The following is a 20,884-nucleotide window of genomic DNA, read 5'->3' on the forward strand; positions in this document are numbered from 1 at the left end:
CTGGAGTATCAGACCCACTGCAGACATCCTGGAGTATCAGACCCACTGCAGACATCCTGGAGTATCAGAGCCACTGCAGACATCCTGGAGTATCAGAGCCACTGCAGACATCCTGGAGTATCAGAGCCACTGCAGACATCATCCTGGAGTATCAGACCCACTGCAGACATCCTGGAGTATCAGACCCACTGCAGACATCCTGGAGTATCAGACCCACTGCAGACATCCTGGAGTATCAGACCCACTGCAGACATCCTGGAGTATCAGACCCACTGCAGACATCCTGGAGTATCAGAGCCACTGCAGACATCCTGGAGTATCAGACCCACTGCAGACATCCTGGAGTGAGTATCAGACCCACTGCAGACATCCTGGAGTATCAGACCCACTGCAGACATCCTGGAGTATCAGACCCACTGCAGACATCCTGGAGTATCAGACCCACTGCAGACATCCTGGAGTATCAGACCCACTGCAGACATCCTGGAGTATCAGACCCACTGCAGACATCCTGGAGTATCAGACCCACTGCAGACATCATCCTGGAGTATCAGACCCACTGCAGACATCCTGGAGTGAGTATCGACTGATACTCCCATTTGGCAAGATTCATCCCCTTTCCAGAAGACTTGATCCTGGAAAGCTTAGAGCACTGACAACGTGTGGGTGAGATGAGTTTTGTGGCATTTGCCACAACCAGAGGAGACATCTGGGAACCCACAGAACCATTCTGCAGCCTTCAAGGAACCCCAGATTCAGGGGTGTGTTCAGAATGCATAAAGTCAAGGAACCTTGAAAGCCCTTGACACAGGGACAACTAAAAGTCTACATTTCTGAGCTGTTAACCCCCAACTAAAGTTCAAGTTCAGGTCTCAGAATGCTGAAGAACAAACCTCCAGCACAAATCCTTCTACCATTTGGCTTCATTGTTACCCTCTCTGTTCCGTCAAGATAACAGAGATGTAGCAGTACATTGATTGGAAAAACCAACAAGCTGTTACCATCGGAGACAGGGCCGGCTGCCTATGATCCCTGAACTCCAAGGCTGACATTAACAAGTAGTAATACTAGCAGATTGGATTCTTTGGTCTTTAAATGGATTTCCTTTTAACAGAGAGAGGCAAAATTACCATGCAGTCATCTTTCTCTGACCTACATAATGCCACTTTGATAAATTAATATATCATCACTTGTCACTTTTTGCTGTGGCTTCTCAGTCCAACTTCTCTTTGGAAGGAGAAATTCTTTTTCATTTACTGACAACAGCATCTTATATGATAGTCATAATCATATCCTTAAAACACTAATAGTAAACTCCTATACAGCCAAACACATCCATGGTCCTATCTTAGTGAAAATAGTCATACCTTGCAACTTTGACTGTATTGCTCTTATCTCTTCAGTCTGGGTTTGGTTGATGAAACGAAGATTCTGATTCTCTACTTCTAGCTGAATAAAAGAGCAGAATGATATTCTTTAATACAAAATAATAATTTTTAAATTCATTAATAACTTGTATAATTTAGAAAATAGCAATATATAATTACTCTATGTGCAAGCTGGTAAGCTTATTAGTATAGGCTGTCAACCTTAACAATAAAAGTTTTCGTCACTACGCATTTCCCACTGTAAAGTAATTTAAAACTATTTCAGCATTTAGTCTGTGCTCCTTTGATACCAAACTTATTAACTTTATGACATATACATGTAATATTCATAATTATTTAAAATCAACTCATTAAAATATGCCTGTTTACAGTCACCATCATGAGTATATCAGTGTTTTTAAATTTAAAAAATATAATGGATATTAAAATGAAAGCAGTCTATCACAAATTTATCAAAACACAGAACAATTACCAACTGGTCAGGACTTATTGTCTCACTCAGGGCTGTCTATTCTAAAGACTTTAATTAAAAGAAATAAATAATAAAGGAAAAATGTAGCCATAAATACCTCGTTTAACTTAACTGTTACCCATTCTTTGATCTTAGCTGCTTTTTCTTCTATTATTTTAGCTTCTTGTATCCTCACTTGTTTCTGAAATAACATAACAACTGGTTTAGTTTAAACATAAGCTTGATATGACATTATATCATAAAATATGGAGGTCAAAACCACTTTAAACCAGTTTCCAGGTCAATACATTTACCTCCAGGTAACCCAACAGATTTTTAAAAGCCCGAATTGCTTGGCATAGTGGTACATACTTGTAATCCTAGCTATTGGAGGCTGAGGCAGGAGGATCATGGGGTGTGGGCCAGCCTGAACAGTAGATCTTGTTAAAACAAAAAGATGGAAAAGGGAAGCAAAGTAAAGAAAAAGTGTTCAGCAGAGTAAGAAACGAAAAGGCACATGCAGATGTGACGATGACCTGGCGGACCACTTCACGGGACGTAAGAGCTCCAGGAAAGCAACACTCTGGCGTGTCGGAGGGATTTTTCTAGACTGGGTTGATTGATATGGGCAGACCTGCCTTGGTCTTGGACCACCATTCATCTCTCTCTGCTTCCTGACTGTGGATACAAGGTACAGCTTGCTTGCTCCTGCCGCATGTCTTCCCTGTGGTGATGGATTATAAACTCAAACTGTGAGTAAAGCAAACCCTTCCTTCCTCAAGTTGCTTCTGTCAGGTATCTTGTTGAAGCAACACAAAGTATCCATCTAGTACCACAAGCATTGATCATAGGAGCAACAGGGTTCCCCACCCCCCAGAGACTCATAAAATGCAGTGAGTCCCTTGAATATATCAACAAAAGGAACTATTTCTGGACCAGTAGAAATTGGACCTACTAATTCAGGCGGAGAACACGAATCTGCTTAGGAGCAGGGTTCTTTTCTCCTTCAAACAGTAGAAAAAACAACAACAAAACAAAACAGAAAAACAAACACAGAGAAACTCTATTTTGTCACATTTAACAACCTTAAAACCTGGCTCTGGTCACAAAACTCCAGAGAATGTGAATAACACATAAGTCACATGGGGTGGGGATCAGGCTGCTAGGATGCTGAGAACTCACTGCACTAAAGCACTGAGCCCACCGAGAAGGGAAAAACAAATGAAAATGTTAATGCACTTAACAAACACAGCAGTCACATTTTTGGCTACCTGAGTGTCATTTAATCCTAATGAGACAAGGTCTCGCTCTGTAACCCAGGCTGGCTTTAATTCAGTAGTAGCAATCCTCCTGCATTAGCCTCTCAAGAGCTGAGATGACTGGGTTGATTGATTATACCCAACTCCTGGTGAATTTTCGTCATAAAAATGACAGAAGTCTACTTGTTCAGAGGGAGCAGCTGGAAACGGAAGACTTCTGAGCAGGATTAGTTCGAACATAATATGTACCAGGCGAATGACTTGTCTTTAGATAGTCTCATTAGACTGGCCTCACACTAATGATTCTCCAGGATTCGGGCGTTTCAGGCATGGACCACCATATCCACTGTGGCTGCAAACATTTTATGCATGCTATAAACTAAGTATGTCCAAATGAAAAACATCACATTTAAACTCTAAAGTCTGAATGTTAAAGAACACTGACATATTGAAAAAACTACTAGATCTGAGGCCAGAGAGAGGGCCCATGGGTAAAGGCATGTGCCACTATGCCTGATGTCGTGGGTTCTGTCACCAGGACCACGTGGTGGAAGAAGAGAACCAACTCCTGTAAGTACCCTCTGACCTCTACATATAGAACACACACACACATGCACACACACATACATGCACACACATGCACATATACATGTGCACGAGCTCACACATAATAAAGAGTGCTAGATCTTTCCTTGAGGCCTTGAGGCACCCAAGACAATAATGGAACGACCTCTTTCTTACCTGCACCTCTTACCAAACCATGTGACATAATCCTATGAGTAAGATTCTCCATAGTGCCATATCTAGGCTTTGTTTTTAACTCTATATCAATGAGCACATATTAATACAACTGACAACTCGGTTTCCTAACCTGCTCTTCAAGCCGCAGAGCCAAGTTCTGAATGATGCCATCCTTCTCCTGCATCGCAGACTCCAGGTCTTGACACTTCTTATAGAGCCGCGTCTCTGACTCACTGGTCTGAATATTAGCTGCTTTTAGTTTCTCTTCCATCACTTGTACCTAAATTCAGGGGGTAAATTATGCCATTGTGCCACACTTAATTTGTCAGAGATTTAAGCTTAGAATTGCACTTTAACATTAGGTTCTTAAAACGTATCACAAACTGAAACCATTAAACAGTAAGGTGTGACGAACTGTAGCGATTACAAAGTCTGAAGACTATTTGACACGTGGTGTTTCCTTCAGGGTAGGCACAAGAGATCATCAGACCGCTGCGGATACACAGGGTAAAGCCCGTGCCGACTAGAGCAAGGACAGTGTGCAAAGTGTCCATATGGAAGCAAACGTTCCCCATATGTAGGCAAGAAAAGAATTCAAAGAAAAATAGTGGTATGTAACTGTAACACGTGTGAGCCAGGTGGGTGAGCAGTGCTTCTTTAATATCTAAAACAGACAGACTTCCTCTTGCATCTTCTGCAAAGAACACTGAGACATAAGGAATCTTTGAAGGATACGTGGGCAGTGTCTGCTCCCCCCACACTGTGAATCTACCCAACTCAGTGAAGTCGACTTACTGTTCTAACCGTCCCTGTCCTCTTTCGGCAGATCACAGACCCAATCCCTGCATGGTAGAGAGCCTAATGGTATTTGAAGCCTCACCTGAGACTTCATGAGAAGGTCTAAATAAGGAAGGAATTTATACAATATTCTATAATATCATAATATTCTAAATAGGTAAGAAAGTATCAGAAGCTCAGCGATTATAGACATGAAGAAAAACACGAATGCATTTGAGGAATTATAGACGATAATTCAAACAAAGCAAATTGTCCATCATTTTAATAACACCAGGGGAAAAATGTAATGAATTCTTAAAGTCAGTTGAAACTTGGACATGTTTGCTATAGGATATTTTTAGGAGAAAGCTGTAAAAGTAAGTTTGGTTTTATTTTTTAAAAACATGAAACCAGGTTTCATCTGTGGGTTCACTGTGTAAATGTAACTGGGAATCAGATGCCAAAGTTTCTCTAACTAAATATAACACATGCACACATGGAGTACACATACACACACAGAGAGAGAGACACGCATATACTCACACAGACAGACACATACACACAAACACACACACATTCACAGAGAAGGAGACATACATTCACACACACATACAGACACATAGACAAAAACACACATACACACACACCACACACACATAACACACACCACACACATATACATACAACACAGAGTACACATACACAAAGAAATACCTATACTCACACATACATACATACCACATGCACACACCACACACATGCAGTACACATACAGAGACACACAATGCATATAAATACAGACACCTACATATACATACACAGAGACACACATATATATTCTCAATACTCATTTACACACACATACACACAGACCACACATACATATATGTACACTCACACAAACACACACACTTATACACACACATGCAGCACATATACACAAAAAGACACATACATACACTCACACACATGTAAGATGCATACACACACTCAAACACATACACACACTCATATACACACACCACATACATATACAACACACACATACACACACACATACACACACACTTATACACATACATACAATCATATACAAATACAGCACATCTGCATACATTCACTTATACACACATATGCACCACATATATACACTCACACACACACACACACTGTCTCATATATATATATATATACTCAATGCACACATACATAGCTGGAAACTTTAAAAACAAAATCAAAGAAGGAAAACCCATTTTGCTTTTTAAATAATTTAAATGGCCTTAGGTTTAGACGCTTTAACATAATTAACATAAAGCAGTGATTTTTTTTTTGGTTTGGTTTTGGATGAGCCATAAAAACTCATAAAGACAAAGGTTTACCTAAGAGATCTGCCATGAAAAATAGCCCAGTGGGAGAAAACTAGACAGCGAATACCCAATCTCCAAGCAGTTTCCCCAGTTATCAATCAGCAGGATATTCTGTAGCGACAGAATTTGAAGAGAGTAGTGTCAAATATGTCAGCCCCTCTCCGAGAATATAGTAATAGAAGGACCTCCTCAAGCTTCAGTCAGCTAAGTGCCTGCTGCCCAAGCACGAAGACTTGAGTTTGCATCCCCAGCACCCACATAAAAGCTGGGCGTGGCAGCTCCCAGTGCTAGGAGGAGGGCTAAGAGATTCCTGGGGCTCACTGCCCACCAGTGTAGCCAAATCCACGAGCTGTGGGCTCAGTGAGACTCTTTCCAAAAACAAGGTCAACCTCATCAAAGAAACGGCTCTATGCAGTGGTCTGAGGTTAAGAAAAACACAGCTATGCAGTGAGTGGATAACTGTAGTGTGCAGCCCTCAGCAGGATAGCCTTCTACAGAGGCTCAGAGGCAGGGCTGGAATGGCAAGAGCCATCCTGGAAGTCCAGAGTCCTGGAAGACTGCTGTGAGGTATGTCCTCCGGGAAGGACAAGATCCTTGAATTCATTAACTCCTTCCAGAGCCACTGTGGCTGCTGCCACAAGATCAAGCCAATCGACCCTGTAACATGGAGAATGAAGAGCAATCGAGGCCCCACCTCTAGTGGAGTGACTACTGACGGTTGATGGTCACTAGGAGATGGAAAGTTTTCTATAGTAATGTGTGGATCCCATGGTGGATGCTCGTGGTCCATGTGCACAGTTGGATTAACTGGACAAAGAGTGGAAGAAGAAAAAGAAGGTGGGGAAGGAAGAAGACATAATAAGAGTTAGGGGAGGTGGGTTGTTGAAGGAGGCCCAGGAGACACTGGAGTTGGGAAGTTGGCATGGGTGGACATGATCTAACTACACGTATTCATCTGTACAGTTACCCAAAAATATTTTTTTTTCGAGACAGGGTTTCTCTGTGTGACCCTGGCTGTCCTGGAACTCACTCTGTAGACCAGGCTGGCCTCAAACTCAGAAATCTGCCTGCCTCTGCCTCCCAAGTGCTGGGATTAAAGGCGTGCGCCACCACCACCCAGCTAAATTTTTAAAGGATTTAAAGGAAGAGAGTAATTGAAGAAGACACCTGACTTTGCTCTGCTCTGTGTGTGTCATGTACATATATACCAGAGAGGAAGGAAATGTGAAGAGAATTCAGAATTCAGTTACAGTTTAGATATAAAGTATTTCCCAAAGTGTTCATCTATAGAAGGCTTGGTTTAACCCTGTAGAGCCAGCCACTGTGACACAGTTGATCCCGAGAGCTCTGACTTCAGTAATGGATTACTTCAGCCACTGGTGGGAGAGGAATCTGATGGCATTGTGGAAAGGTGGGCTGGGGCTGGGGTAAGGATCATCCGAGAGCGAGAGTCTGAAGTTCTTGTTCCCTGGAGGCATTCTTATATATCCCAAGTGTGCCTGTTTCTGTCTCTACCCCACCCTCAGCCCCTTCCTGTTACTGCTCCCCCCAGCCCCTGTTCCCCTTCCTGGCTGTACCATAAGCATCTCTGTTTGTCACCTGCTTTCTCCACCCTGCTGTTTGTCTCATCTCAGGAGCCAACTGACCACAGACTGAAACCATGAGCCAAAAAAGAAATGACCTTTCTCCTGAAGACAGTTGTTCTCGGGGTCTCTGTCACAGCAATGCAAGGTCTGGCTACTCGGAACCATGTGAGAACAGAGCAGCCACACTTAGATGTCACATGAAACTGCCCTTTCATGACTTAGGGAAGGTTAATTACTACATTCCTATAGCTCTGGACAGCTAGGGTCTATAACCAAAGAATGTGTTTTTGTGTTACGCATGAACATGACCAAAAGATCCCTGGATGAACCATTCTCATCTGAAACTCTTTTCAGGTGACTACTACTTTTGGATAAACGACTTTCTGAGGCGAGGAAAATATTGGCAAATGTGTGCAAAGTCTCTTAAAGAATCACAAAATAAATAGTCACCAGCATCCCGCTTGCCAGCTGGCCCTGTATGACCAGGATTCCCAGCCTTCCTTGGTAATCACTATGAATAAGATGTCTACAGGAATGCTAAGTTTACAGAAGAAACAAGCCGTCTTTTAAAATATCCTACCACAAGCACACGGAAAACAGCCCAGTTCTTTTTCCATTCATTTAACCTTAACCATACAGGAATTTTAGCTACTCGGACCAAGCAGTAACAAACACCGAATGAGGAGCTGGAGACACGGCTCAGCAGTTAAGAGCGCTGACTGCTCTTCCAGGGGTCCCAGTTCAACTCCCAGCACCCACATGGTGGCTCACAACTGTGTGTACCTACAGTTCTAAGGGATCCTCGCACAGACATGCCTCACACAGACATGCAAGCAAACACCAATGCGCATAAAATAAAAATAAACAAGTTGTTTAAAAAAAAACCCACCGACAAATCACACTGGTTTAAACAAACTCACAAGCATCTACACATACGCCCTGGCTTTTCTCTTTTCCTCCTGGTAAGTTCTTATTTGCTTCTTCTCCTCATATCCTTCAATCTTCTCCTAAGCCTTAGATCCTGACATCTCTAAGCTATTCTTCATCAAAGAACTAGCTCAAGTAGATTTGAACTGCTCAGATCCCAAAGATAGGACAGGGCTCTGACTGGTCTGGGGCAAAGGGAATCTTTGAGCCCTTGGGACATCCTTATAAATAAAAGCACCTTGGCTTCTGCCATCTTGGGCACAACATGCTAACAACATGCTAACAACACACTTGATGGGTGCTACCAGTTACTTTCCTATCGCCGTCATAAACTCCATATCCATGGCAACTTCTAGAAAGAAGGGTTTATCTGGGCTTGTGGCTCCAAAGGGCATAAGAGGCCATCACCATGACAACAGGGAGGCCTGACAGCAGCCAGGCATGGTGACTGAAGCAGCAAACAGTTCATCTTGAATGGAAAGCACGAAGCAGAGAGAGCAAACTGGGAGGAGGCTGGGATCTTGATGCCCCAATGCCCACTGCCAGTGACACAGCTCCTCCAGGAAGGCCGAACCTCCTAAGCCTCCACTAACTTCATCACCAAATAGGAACCCACTGTTCAAATACACACCTTGTGGGCACATATTCTCACTCAAGTCATTACCATGGTGAATATCTGTTGCTGTTCACGCAGGGTCTCGGCCACGCGGTACCAGTGTGACTCTGGCAGGGGAATAGAGGGATGGGGAAAGCTAGAGTCTTAATAACTAAGGTCCATCACATGAGTACTTCAGGCCGATCCCCTGTACACCAAACTTTGTGGTTTTGGCTTTGGCGCTGGCAATGTTTTGCAAATCTTGCTCATGCAACCTTAATGGGAGGAGCCAGCACATCCCTGCATGATTTCACTGGGATACAGCAACTGGAAACTTGGACCTGGGCGCTCCTGGACACTGCCTATGGTGCCCTTTTCTTTTATGGATTTTAAATGTTTCTTTTCCCTGTATATAACCATAACCATGACTGTAAAGTGGTTGTTGTTGCTGTTGTTTTGTTTTGTTTTGCATCCTGTAAATGCTTCCAGTAATTCGTTGAGCTCAAGGGTAGTTTGGAGAGCTACCCATAACCCCCAGTGCTTATTTTCATTGTCCTACCCGTATGGAAGCCACACAAACCCGTACACTGCTAATACTGCTTCTGCCACCACCATCTACTGCGGGCTGACTGTGTGCCAGGCGCCTCACTTAAATCTGCTTCCATCTTTACAATAGCTAACTCCTACTATGTGCTCGGAAGCGTTCCAAGTACCTAACTTCTAGTAACCTACTTCTACACAAGCCTAGGAGACAGGCACAAGACTGCATCACAGTTTACAGATAGAGAGCTGGAGCGAAGCAGTGGAGAGGAGAGCTGACCGAGCCCAACAGTCTGACTGAAGAGGCTGTGGTCTTTGATCAATCCGCCATAAACCAGAAGCTGTCAGCTGACCCCAAGAGGGACAACCATGAACTCCATCTGAATTTTCTTCTGACTGTGCAGATCCTCCTTGGCCACCTCTGGTCTCCTTGGCAACCTCTGGTCTCCTTAGCAACCTCTGGTCTCCTTGGCAACCTCTGGTCTCATAGGTCCCCACCTCTTTCCCACTGTCTCTGGGAAGAGGGAGGGAGGAGAGGAAAGGGAAACGGCTCACCTCAAACCCTGAGTTCTCATTGTAAATGTTTTCAAGACTGTTGTAGGTAAATTGGGGCAACTCTTCTCCAAGAATCATAAAGAGCCACTGAGTTAGAAGTAGCCTCCAGGGGCTGGTGAGATGGCTCAGTGGGTAAGAGCACCCGACTACTCTTCCGAAGGTCCAGAGTTCAAATCCCAGCAACCACATGGTGGCTCACAACCATCCACAACGAGATCTGGCGCCCTCTTCTGGAGTGTCTGAAGACAGCTACAGTGTACTTATATATAATAAATAAATCTTTAAAAAAAAAAACATCTGTGTTTAAAGAAGTAGCCTCCATATCTACCTGGACCACAGTTGTACAGGAGTGTCTACAGTTGTGCCACGCTGTAGCCTTTCTCATGGGATGGCCCATCAGTGGGCCATTTTCATAAGATAAATTTATTTATGTTATAGGCATTATAAGATAGCAAGAGATTAAGTTTTAAACAGGATGGATTTGACTTATGGCACGGGAGTGTTGTATGTTTACCAAGCCAACGATAAGAATTTAGATTACAGTCCTTCTCAAATGAACAGGGCAGGAGTAGCTAAAGTTAAAATGAATAGCAAAGCCAAATGCTGGCACTGCTGTCATTTACAGTTCTCATACACTGCCAGTGGGCATGCTGTCTGACACGTTCACTTTACAGACCCTTGGAACTAAATGCCACTGCCATTGCTATTGGAAAATACAGAGGAAGAGAGAAAAAGGTGAGACGAAGGTGGAGGGAAATGTTTAGATTTAATTCTAATTAAAATAAAGGACACAGTAAAGGCACGCTTACCAGCACCCTAGGAAGGTATAAGTCAAATTCCAAACTCAGAACGCTTGAGAGGAAAAACTAAACCAACAAAGGAGAGAAAAAGAACCACACAGAATAAAGTCTAAGACTCAAATGAAATGTGTCAATCCAGTCCTGATCTCAACTTTAATAAGCCAGTCATTTAAAATGAGGAAAACAGCATATACACATATTACATTAATGATAAATATTACCTATTATGTATAAATAAATTTATATTTACAAGTAATATAGTAACAAATAAAAACAGATACTCAAATAAATACACGTGCATGCCTGTGATCATACTAACCAAGAGGCAGAGGCAACTGAAATGCCCATCAATAGTTGAATAAACAAAATGTGACATATATATGGAACATGATCAAAATTATCCTACTAGTAAGAGAAGCCAGACACAAAGATCACATATTATAAGAAGAATTCTGTAAGAAATCACCAATCTAGGTGTGGTGGCACATACCTGTAATCCCCACATTGGGGAGACTGAGGCAAGAGAATTCTAAGGCCAGCCTGGACCGCATAGCAAGGCCTCACCGTTCTATGCACGGTGGGTAAATTCACAAAGACAGAGTGCACTCTGTGACTGCCAGGGTGGAGGGCAGAGGGAGTGACAGTGACAGGCTTCATCGTGAAAGGTGGCAATAATTAATGAATGGAGCTAAACAGAGATGCTGATTATATGATAATTGTAGTTATCTGTTCTAAATAATCTTATATTATACGAACTTCACCCAATTAATAAACAAAAACACGGGGCTAGAGAGATGGTAGCTTTGATTTCACTCAGCTCTCGGGTGCAATTGTATGACATCTGGTATTGGCTTCCTCAAAATAATCCAGGGTATGGAGGGAGCAATAGACTACTGATAAGACAAACCGCAAGTTAACTAACTCCCAAGAGATTCCTTCTCTCTGTTTTCTCTACTCTTATATGTGGTTGAGGTTTCATGTAATTAAAACTTTAAGGTTTCTTTTCAAATATGAATAAGAAAGCAAGAGTTAGGTTGGGTTGGCATTGCTCAGATATCTCTTAAGCCACTCTTAACAATTTGCTATGTTAAATGTAATCTCAATTGCTGAAAGGACCCTGATATAGCTGTCTCTTGTGAGGCTATGTCGGTGGCTGGCAGACACAGAAGTGGATGTTCACAGTCAGCTATTGGATGGAACACAGGGCCCCCAATGTAGGAGCTAGAGAAAGTACCCAAGGAGCTGAAGGGGTCTGCAACCCTATAGGTGGAACAACAATATGAACAAACCAGTACCCCGGAGCTCTTGTCTCTAGCTGCATATGTATCAAAAGATACATCAGTGGAAAGAGAGGCCCATGGGTCTTGCAAACTTTATATGCCTCAGTACGGGGGAATGCCAGGGCCAAGAAGTGGGAGTGGGTGGGTAGGGGAGTGGGGGGGGAGGGTATGGGGGACTTTGGGATAGCATTTGAAATGTAAATGAAGAAAATACCAAATAACCAAAAAAAATTTTTTTAATGTAATCTCAAATTTAAAGGAGAAATGTGCTTGGTACCACCAAAGCCTACTAACAAAAGACACCAAAGACTGACTGCAGCACTATGCATCTCCCTCCCTGCCTGCCTCCCTCTCTCTCCCTCCCTTCCTTCCCCCTCTCTCCCTCTCCTCTCCTCTCTTTTCCTCTTCCTCTCCACTCTCTCTCCCCTCCCTTCCTCCTTCCCTCTCCAAACCTCTCCCCTCCCCCTCCCCCTCTCTCTCTTTCTGTGTGATTTATTTATTTATTTATTTATTTATTTATTTATTTATTTATTTATTTATTTATTTTCATATGTATTGGTGTTTTGTCTGCATGTTTGTCTGTGTGAGGGTATAGGATCCTGTTAAACTGGAGTTCCAGACAGTTGTGAGCTGCCATGTGAGTGCTGGGAATTGAACCTGAGTCCTCTGGAAGAGCAGCCAGTACTCTTAGCTATACTATGCATTTCTGAGAAAGAATTTTGTATTGCTGATTTTTTGTTTGTTTGGTTGGTATTTTTTGCTTTTGGAAACTGTGGCTTTGAGCAACTGTGGTAAGGATCTTCTCATTAATTGAGAAGCTGTGGGTTGAATATCACTGAAGAACGTCCAGGCTGGGTGTGCATATCCAAGCCATCCACTTCATTGCTCTCAAGGCCCAGAAAGGGTCACATGACTCACCAAATCTTCCAAAGACTCAAAGTAAAATTTAAAAAAATGAAAATACAAAAAAAGAAAAAAAGATCATCTTAATGCCACAATTCAAGCAGATTTCTAACTTCCTCTCAGACTAATTTTTAACTTATGGATTTGACTTTCCTGACCCATAAGCATTAGTATACAAAATATGAATTTTGTACATATTTTATTAATGGTAAGCAAGTTTCTCTATTAGTTCTCAGTAAAATGATTTGAAATAGTTGTGTTTTTTTTTTGAGCAGCAGCTGTTCATGGCCTTACGTTTACCCATTAATTTTTCTACAATCTGTGATTCACATAATTTCCAACTCTTTATCACTGTACATAAAGTGGATGTGGGCATGGGTACATAGAAAACCTAATTGCTGTGAGGATTCCCATCCAAAGTTACCTTTGACTTTCTAAAAAAGATAAAATATCCTACCAAAATCTTTTTTCTTCTTGGAAAATCTGTACAGGAACAAAATAGAGTACATTTTCCCACTCTATGAATTGAGCTCTTGAGCAAAATTATAAAATATCCAGTAAGGTTGACAGCCATCCTGTTTTGAGCTAAACAATGTTTGTACGCATAGAGTCAGGGAAAGACTGGCATATACTCTTTGTACATAGAGGCAGGGAAAGACTGGCGTATACTCTACCTCTTGAAAAGCCTTTTCTGCTTGCCGTTCTGCATCGATAACTTGTCTCTCCAACTGTTGCATCTGTAGGTGAGGGAGGGTATAAAATACACAAATATTTATTTATATTTACCTGTTGGGAAAAGACTTTAAATCCCATAATGTCATCAATTCTCAAAAATAAATGAAGTAGTCCATTGTATATGAATTACGATGAACAACATTCAAAAGCACTCGATATTACAGGCTGATGAAAGCCTTGATGCTTTGAACACTGCAGCCCATTAACTGGTGACTTTTTAAGTGTTGTCTGTTAGTTCGCAGAATTGGTATCAATCGCATTTTCCTTCTTCAATATGGTATCTCATACACTACAAGAATGTCCATTGATAGATTATAAGTTACTGGTCAATACATATTAAGAACAATAAAAAGACAGAATGCCTTATTAGCCAGGATTTTTTGTTTGTTTGTTTGTTTGTTTGTTTGTTTAAAAAAAGCCACAATTAAACCAGGGAAGCATGTATTCTCACAAACTTACTGGATGGTATATTTAAGTCAAGGCTGTGGCATCCTGAATGTAGTCTTATAGATGGATGGAAAGAATATGAAACACAAATACCTAAATAAATACAGAAAGTACAATATAAACGTCTTTCAGAAACCCAATAGTGATTAAGGAATGTATGCCAGATGAAATTCAAGTCTTTTTCTCTTGAGGCTGTAGTTTGACCAAGTTTAGAGCAGTCTGTTGTTAGATCTGGGCTCACTTTCACTCTTTTCCAGGACTGTTGGTTCAGATGTCCAGAACTCATGGTTAACTTCCAACTCTTCGACCCCAGGGCAGCCCCCGCCCCCCTGCCCCCGAGGACCAGCTGGCCGGTCGCGCCCTCTCCTGGCACCACCGAGAAGCGGAGCGCCTGGCTGGCTAGAGGGGCCAGCCAGCCCCAACCAGCTGACATCCCAGCCGACATCCCATGCTTCCTATCCGACATTCCATGCTTCCTATCTGCCCTGCTACAGGGTCTCAACCTCAGGAGCATGGCTTGAGCCAATGACGCTTCGTTCTTAAAGGGTTCGTTGACTGGGACCATTTCCTGGGCTTTGTTCGTCCAGATTCACATTTAACACGGGGTCTCACAGAAGATCTTCACCCATTTCCCAGCCAAGGCCTCAACATTTCAAAAGGGATCCTGATACCCCTGTAAAGCTGGGCACAGTGCTCCTATGGGGAGACGGGAGACAGACATACGCTTTTGAACAGGCTAATCTGGTATACCCTGAAGTAAACAAAAGACCACCTCAAACAAGATGGGAGACAAGGACTGAAACCTCCACGTGGCTAACCACTATAGTACACACATCTGCACTTACACAAACACGCACACATACACCATACAGATACACACCAGGAGCATCACATACATCCATATACCCCCACAAAGATTCACTAAAAGTCTTTTGCATAATCCAGTATCTACTGTTGTGAACCTAGTACAAGTCTTCATGCATAGTAGATACTGAGTGTCATAGATTATTGATAAATGACAAAGATGTAAATATGTGTATTCAAAGAAGAGCTGTGATGGTTAGTTCTGATTGTTAATGAGACTGGATAAAGATACACCTCGGAGACTAGTAAAACTTATTTGTGTCTGAGAGGTTATTTCCAGAGATGGTTAGATCACACTCCCTTGCATACAAACACATAGCCCTTTAGAATACTTTGATCTATAAGTAGGCGAAATTTGTTGCTAGGCATAAAATGATATATGTATGTATCTCTAAGGGAATTAATTTAAACCATAGGTTCAAAGGTCACTTTTGTTATTTTTAATTAAGCAAAAAGAAGTCTATGAAATAATAAGGGAAAAGTAGAGAGGAAAAGAGGGCACTCCATGAATTTGGAGGCAAGATCTAAATTAGAACCCAGAGTCCACTATTTATGAATGGTGTAATGATAGACAATTTCTTTAATATCGCAAGTTTCTATCTATTCTTTGTCAGTAAAAAGGAATAACTTTTCCCCTAGTATATTTATATAAAAATTGAGTAGTAAGACATCTAGCATAACACTGAATGTGTTAATGATCTTCATAGTACACAAAACCTTTTATAACAGTATATTTCTAAGCATACACAAGCATTGCTTTACGGATAGCATAAGTTGGGATGGTTCTGGTTCAAATGAGCTAAGTGCACTCAAGTGGCCTGGGTTTTAGTTCTTACCATACAGTTTTCACTAGGTTCTAGAGCTGCTGTGTATAAAATGTGGATAGTACAACCTTCTCTATTACAAAATGTGAGGCTGAAAATAAGAGAAGAGGTGACCGCAATGTGAAAAGGGTTTAGGTTTTTCAGTAATGAAAATACATGGTCATCAGGCAGTGGGGGTGCACACCTTCAACCTCAGCGCTTGGGAGGCAGAGACGGGCAGATCTCCAAGTTTGGGGCCATCCTAGGCTACAGAGTAAGTTTTAAGATAACCAAAGCTACTGTGTCTCAGAAAACTAACCCTCATTTAAAAAACAAACAAACAAACAAACAAAAAACCCACAACAACCCATGATTATAGCAACTGCAGTGTTATCATTTGAAATACAAAAACGATGGTGTCCTGCTTGAGGATACAGCTCAATGACAGAACATTTATGGGCCTTAGGTTTAATTCTCTCTCTCTCTCTCTCTCTCTCTCTCTCTCTCTCTCTCTCTCTCTCTCTCTCTCTCTCTCACACACACACACACACACACACACACACACACACACACACACACACTCACACTCACACTCACACTCACCAAGAGAAAGGGAACAGAGAAAAGAGGAAAGATATCTGCCTAAAAACAAGGGATTTTCTCTAAATCTATATAAATAGTAACACGGTTAAATACTATAAAGTCATTATAAATTGGGTAGATGGGTAAAACCTTATAACTCTGGGAAGGACAGATCTGTGTACAGATGGCCTGACTGGTCCTGAGCTGATAAGCATCAAATCTATATGATAAACACATGAGGCACACTTACATGTATTAAAAAAACTTATCTCCAATAGGAACTTTTAAAGATATATGTGAAAAGGTATCAATAACATATTTAAAGACAAAACAGGGGCAGAGTGTGTCTCTCTGGGGTAGAGTACTCAGCTAGCATACTGAAAGGTTTGGGTTTGAGTCCCAACCACAAAAAAAAGAGACAAATATAAATTATATATGGAATGACATGTAAATACCCAGGAAAGTTTGTTTTAAAAAAAGTTAATGAAGATTTTTAATTGTATTTATATAAGAAAGATTGTGTAGTGTCTTTATGGGATGAGCTATACATACATACCAAGGAGCTGTCTGGTTGTCCTATGATTATATAATAGAACTGTGAGTCACGTAGTTTGTATCTTAAATGATGAGTAATAGGAGAGTTAGTTCCATCTCAAAAGAGTAGAAAGCCCTCCATATCCACTCCTCCATCTCTTCAGAAAAGGGCAGGCCTCCCAGGGACATCACCCAAACATGGCAAATCAAGTAAGACTAGGCATCCCCCTCATATTAAGGCTGGAGGAGACAACTCAGTATGGGGACCAGGGTCCCTAAAGCCAACAAAAGAGTGAGAGGCAGCCCCTCCTCCCATGGTTAGGAGTCCCACAAGAAGACCAAACTACACAACAGTAATATATATATGCAGAGGGCCTAGGTTAGTTTCAAGCATGCTCCCTGCTTGGTGGCTCAGTGTCTGTGAGCCCAGGTCAGTTGATTCTGTTTCTTAACTCCTTTGATTCCTCCCCCTATGGGTCTCTGGATCTGTTTCCATCAGTTGCTGGATAAAGCCTCTCTGGTGACAACTTGGCTAACCAGGAGGAGAGGGGGAGGGGAAACAAGAAGCTACTAAAAGCTCCACCACTGCTGATGGATGTGGGGTATTTGGAGGGTGATGTCATGAGCAGGGCGTGTTTTGTTGGGTCGAGTATGCCGTTTATTAGGGAACATGGCAGCACAAACATTGTAATGTAGGATGGACATGATTTTCAGTTATTTTATATAGTAAAGTTCATTACTAAAGATTAACAAAAAGTATAATGGAAGAGAAAAGATGGAAGTATCTTGAATTAGAAACAATGATCACTTGTAATGGTTGCCATAGTCAAAGGCAATTTTGCTGCTTCCGAAAGCAGACAATTGAAAAAGATTCTAAACTACGTTGTGGGATTGACGCGTAAATGGATAATGTGCCCAGAGAAGAGGACTGAGTGACAGAGCATCCCATAACCATTACTGAAGATTATGAGGTCATAGTGATCTCTATGAGGTCACACAGAGAGAGAACTATTTACAGCCAAGAGTCTGCGCAAACTAAACTAACCAGGAAGAAGGGCAAAGTCAACTCCGAGGCAAAGGCGAACAAAAGAGGGAAATCTGATAAAAGATTACAGTGCGGAGAGAAAAGGTAAAAACAATACAGTCAAGAACTGTTTGTAAAGGAACAATACCACTGATAAAGCCACAAATGATCAACGCCAGGAATGTCAAGGAGCGCCCAAGTGGAAGTGTCTGGCTGTGTCACGGGATACAGACTCACGTGGTGTTTTGCTGAAGCAGACCCGTGCGAGGACACGCAATGTTGGAGAGATAAATAGAACTCAATGGACAGTGGTGGGGTGCTTGCATAACTAGCCTTGCAACACTTCATTGGTCTGGAATCTTCACTGATCTTCACCTCATTGAGAGAGGCACGGCAGAGAACTTCTCCTGGTGTCCTGGTTGGTTCTGGCCACTCCCCTGCTGACTTCTGCTGATTTGGCAGAGGCCTGGCTGTTTCTGCTGGATTGGGCCACTGCTGCTGATTCATGTTTGGTAACCTGGCACTACTGAACTGGGCTGCTGGTATCCTGACAAATGGAAATCGGAATCACACCAAAGAACTTCTTCTAAACACATCCCCTTGTCCTACTTACCACCTTTTCTGCCCCACCATTGGATGGTGGGCTAGAAGTGTGTGTGTTGGGGGCGGGGGGGTCAAAATGCTTGAAAACCCTTATTAAAAGTAAGTTTTAAAAAATCTAAGCCTACAGAAGACCAAAATGTAGAATCACAGAACTTGGGGGGAAAATAACAGAATATTATGGGCAAAAAAATAATTGGACAACTTGAATGAAACACGCAATCTCTTTTAAAGACATAAAATAGCAAAGATTAGCCAAGGAGAAATGTTAGCTTAAGGGCCTTGTAACTAAGAAATGCATCATACTATTTAAAAACCTTACAAAAGGAAAACTCCAAAAGTACATAACTCTGCTAGTGAAGTCAACTAAAGATGTGTAAGAATGAAAACAAATTCAAAAGGTAAACAACCTTCTTCAAGCTGGCAATGCTTCCCAGCGCACTTTCCAAGGCCAGCCATTGGAGTGCTGTTTCCTCCTAACTCCCAGTCCATATGTGTTCTGTACAGAAGCTAGTGGCTCAGCTTCAACTATAATCATGAAAAATCACAGAGCTTTCACAACTCTCCATTCCACAAAGTATATACACACGCATAGGCCCTCAGAGCAATGTATTAAAGAGTTGCAGGTGATGTTTTTCTCCTCCCTCTTGAGTGTTTTTATTTAAAAATTATCTCATACAATTCATTCTCATCGTGATCTTTCCCTTCTTCCAATCCCTCCCAACCCCTCCCAACTCCTCTCAACTCCTCTCCACCTCCCTACCCACCCAACTCCCTGTTCCCTCTCAGAAAACCAAAAGCAAACCTAACCAAACAGCCACAATCAAAGTCAAAGCTCAGACTAATATCCTCATGAGTGCAATGTCAGAAATCCCTAATAAAATAGTGACAGATCAAATCCAGATATGTTCCGTGGAGGTAGCCTTCTTGACAGAAAGCATACAAGGGGCTGCTAGGGCTTAGAACGCGGGAAGGAGACTGAAATCATTTACAGGAAACAAACGTCTCCTTATTGAGATTGCTTGTGTATTTTTACAGTAAGTATCAATCTGACACCCCCAACTTAAATATAAAATAGGCTCAAATTATAAAACATGAAGCCAGCTAACAAAAATCAATGTTTTTAATCGATTTAGACAATTCAATGTTACCATTGTAACAATGTTACAATGTAGCAAGGTTATAGCAATGCAACAACATCAATCTTAGACAAAGATAAACATGGAAATAATGTGTGAGAAATCTCAGACTATGTTTAGGGTAGTGGAGATTAAGTGGGACTAGAATCCATTATTAGAAAGACACTAACTTTTAAAAGATGCAGGGACAATAAGTGGGAGTGGGTAGGGAGGGGAGCAGGGTTGGGGGAGGGTATAGAGAACTTTCAGGATAGCATTTGAAATGTAAATAAAGAAAATATCTAATAAAATAAAATAAAAAAGACGTAAGGAGGGATTAAAGACTAAATGGGTAGGAAAATAATTCAAAACGCAGTAGATAACCGGCAGCCAGCCTCCATATAGCTCCCAAAGGTCCTCCTCACCTTGTGGTCTTCAGCCTTCTTTCCTTCACTACATGGAGCTAACCCTTATGATGATAGGTTACTCTGAAAGGATGGAGACTCACTTCTGAGCCTGTCATAAAAGACACCGTGTCTTTCACCTTGATCTCCTCTGGACTCCATTCACTGCTCTCAGGTAGCCTTGCTGAGATGTCTCCATGCTTAGCTGAGGCTTCCTACCAACAGCCAATTTTCCAACAACAATCGAGGGAACTCTTTTGGCAGCAGAGCTTGCAGCTGCATTCAAAGGGTCAGCTCTCTGCAAGCCTAACCAAAGTGCTGACTCAGCGTCACCAGAGGGATGCGCTGATTCACTCCCACGGTCTTTGACACTTAGAAACGATGCAGGATAATAAATGTCTGTAGTGGTTTTAAGTTTGGAGCCATTTGTCAACACAAAATAGATATGCAAAGGCAGACATAACAAAGTACTTACCAGAAGACAAGAACATGCAACATGGGGAGTAGAGTTTAATGGACAAGAGGGTAAAACTAGAAACGGCTAATTATACATGCAGATGGGACTTCAGAGTACTGTAGGTAAGGAGAGAAAGTGAACGAGGGA

At 41.9% G+C, this 20,884-nt stretch overlaps 1 protein-coding gene across 5 annotated transcripts in view; it reads right to left on the reverse strand.

Annotated features, from left to right (window-relative positions):
- The window catches only part of Plekhh2 (pleckstrin homology, MyTH4 and FERM domain containing H2), a 108,959-nt gene that overhangs the window by 61,331 nt on the left and 26,744 nt on the right, over positions 1 to 20,884 (reverse strand). For all 5 annotated transcript variants that reach the window (XM_029471537.2, XM_029471538.2, XM_029471536.2 and 2 more), the window contains exons 3-6: positions 13,844 to 13,906; positions 3,970 to 4,119; positions 1,958 to 2,041; positions 1,368 to 1,449 (exon numbers count right to left, since the gene is read on the reverse strand). In XM_029471537.2, the coding sequence (XP_029327397.1) occupies positions 1,368 to 1,449; positions 1,958 to 2,041; positions 3,970 to 4,119; positions 13,844 to 13,906 (379 nt within the window). The remainder of the gene's footprint in view (positions 1 to 1,367; positions 1,450 to 1,957; positions 2,042 to 3,969; positions 4,120 to 13,843; positions 13,907 to 20,884) is intronic.

This window comes from Mus caroli, unplaced genomic scaffold, assembly GCF_978045245.1.
Source record: "Mus caroli unplaced genomic scaffold, Mus_caroli_1 scaffold_18, whole genome shotgun sequence".
NCBI classification, from domain to species: Eukaryota; Metazoa; Chordata; class Mammalia; order Rodentia; family Muridae; genus Mus; species Mus caroli.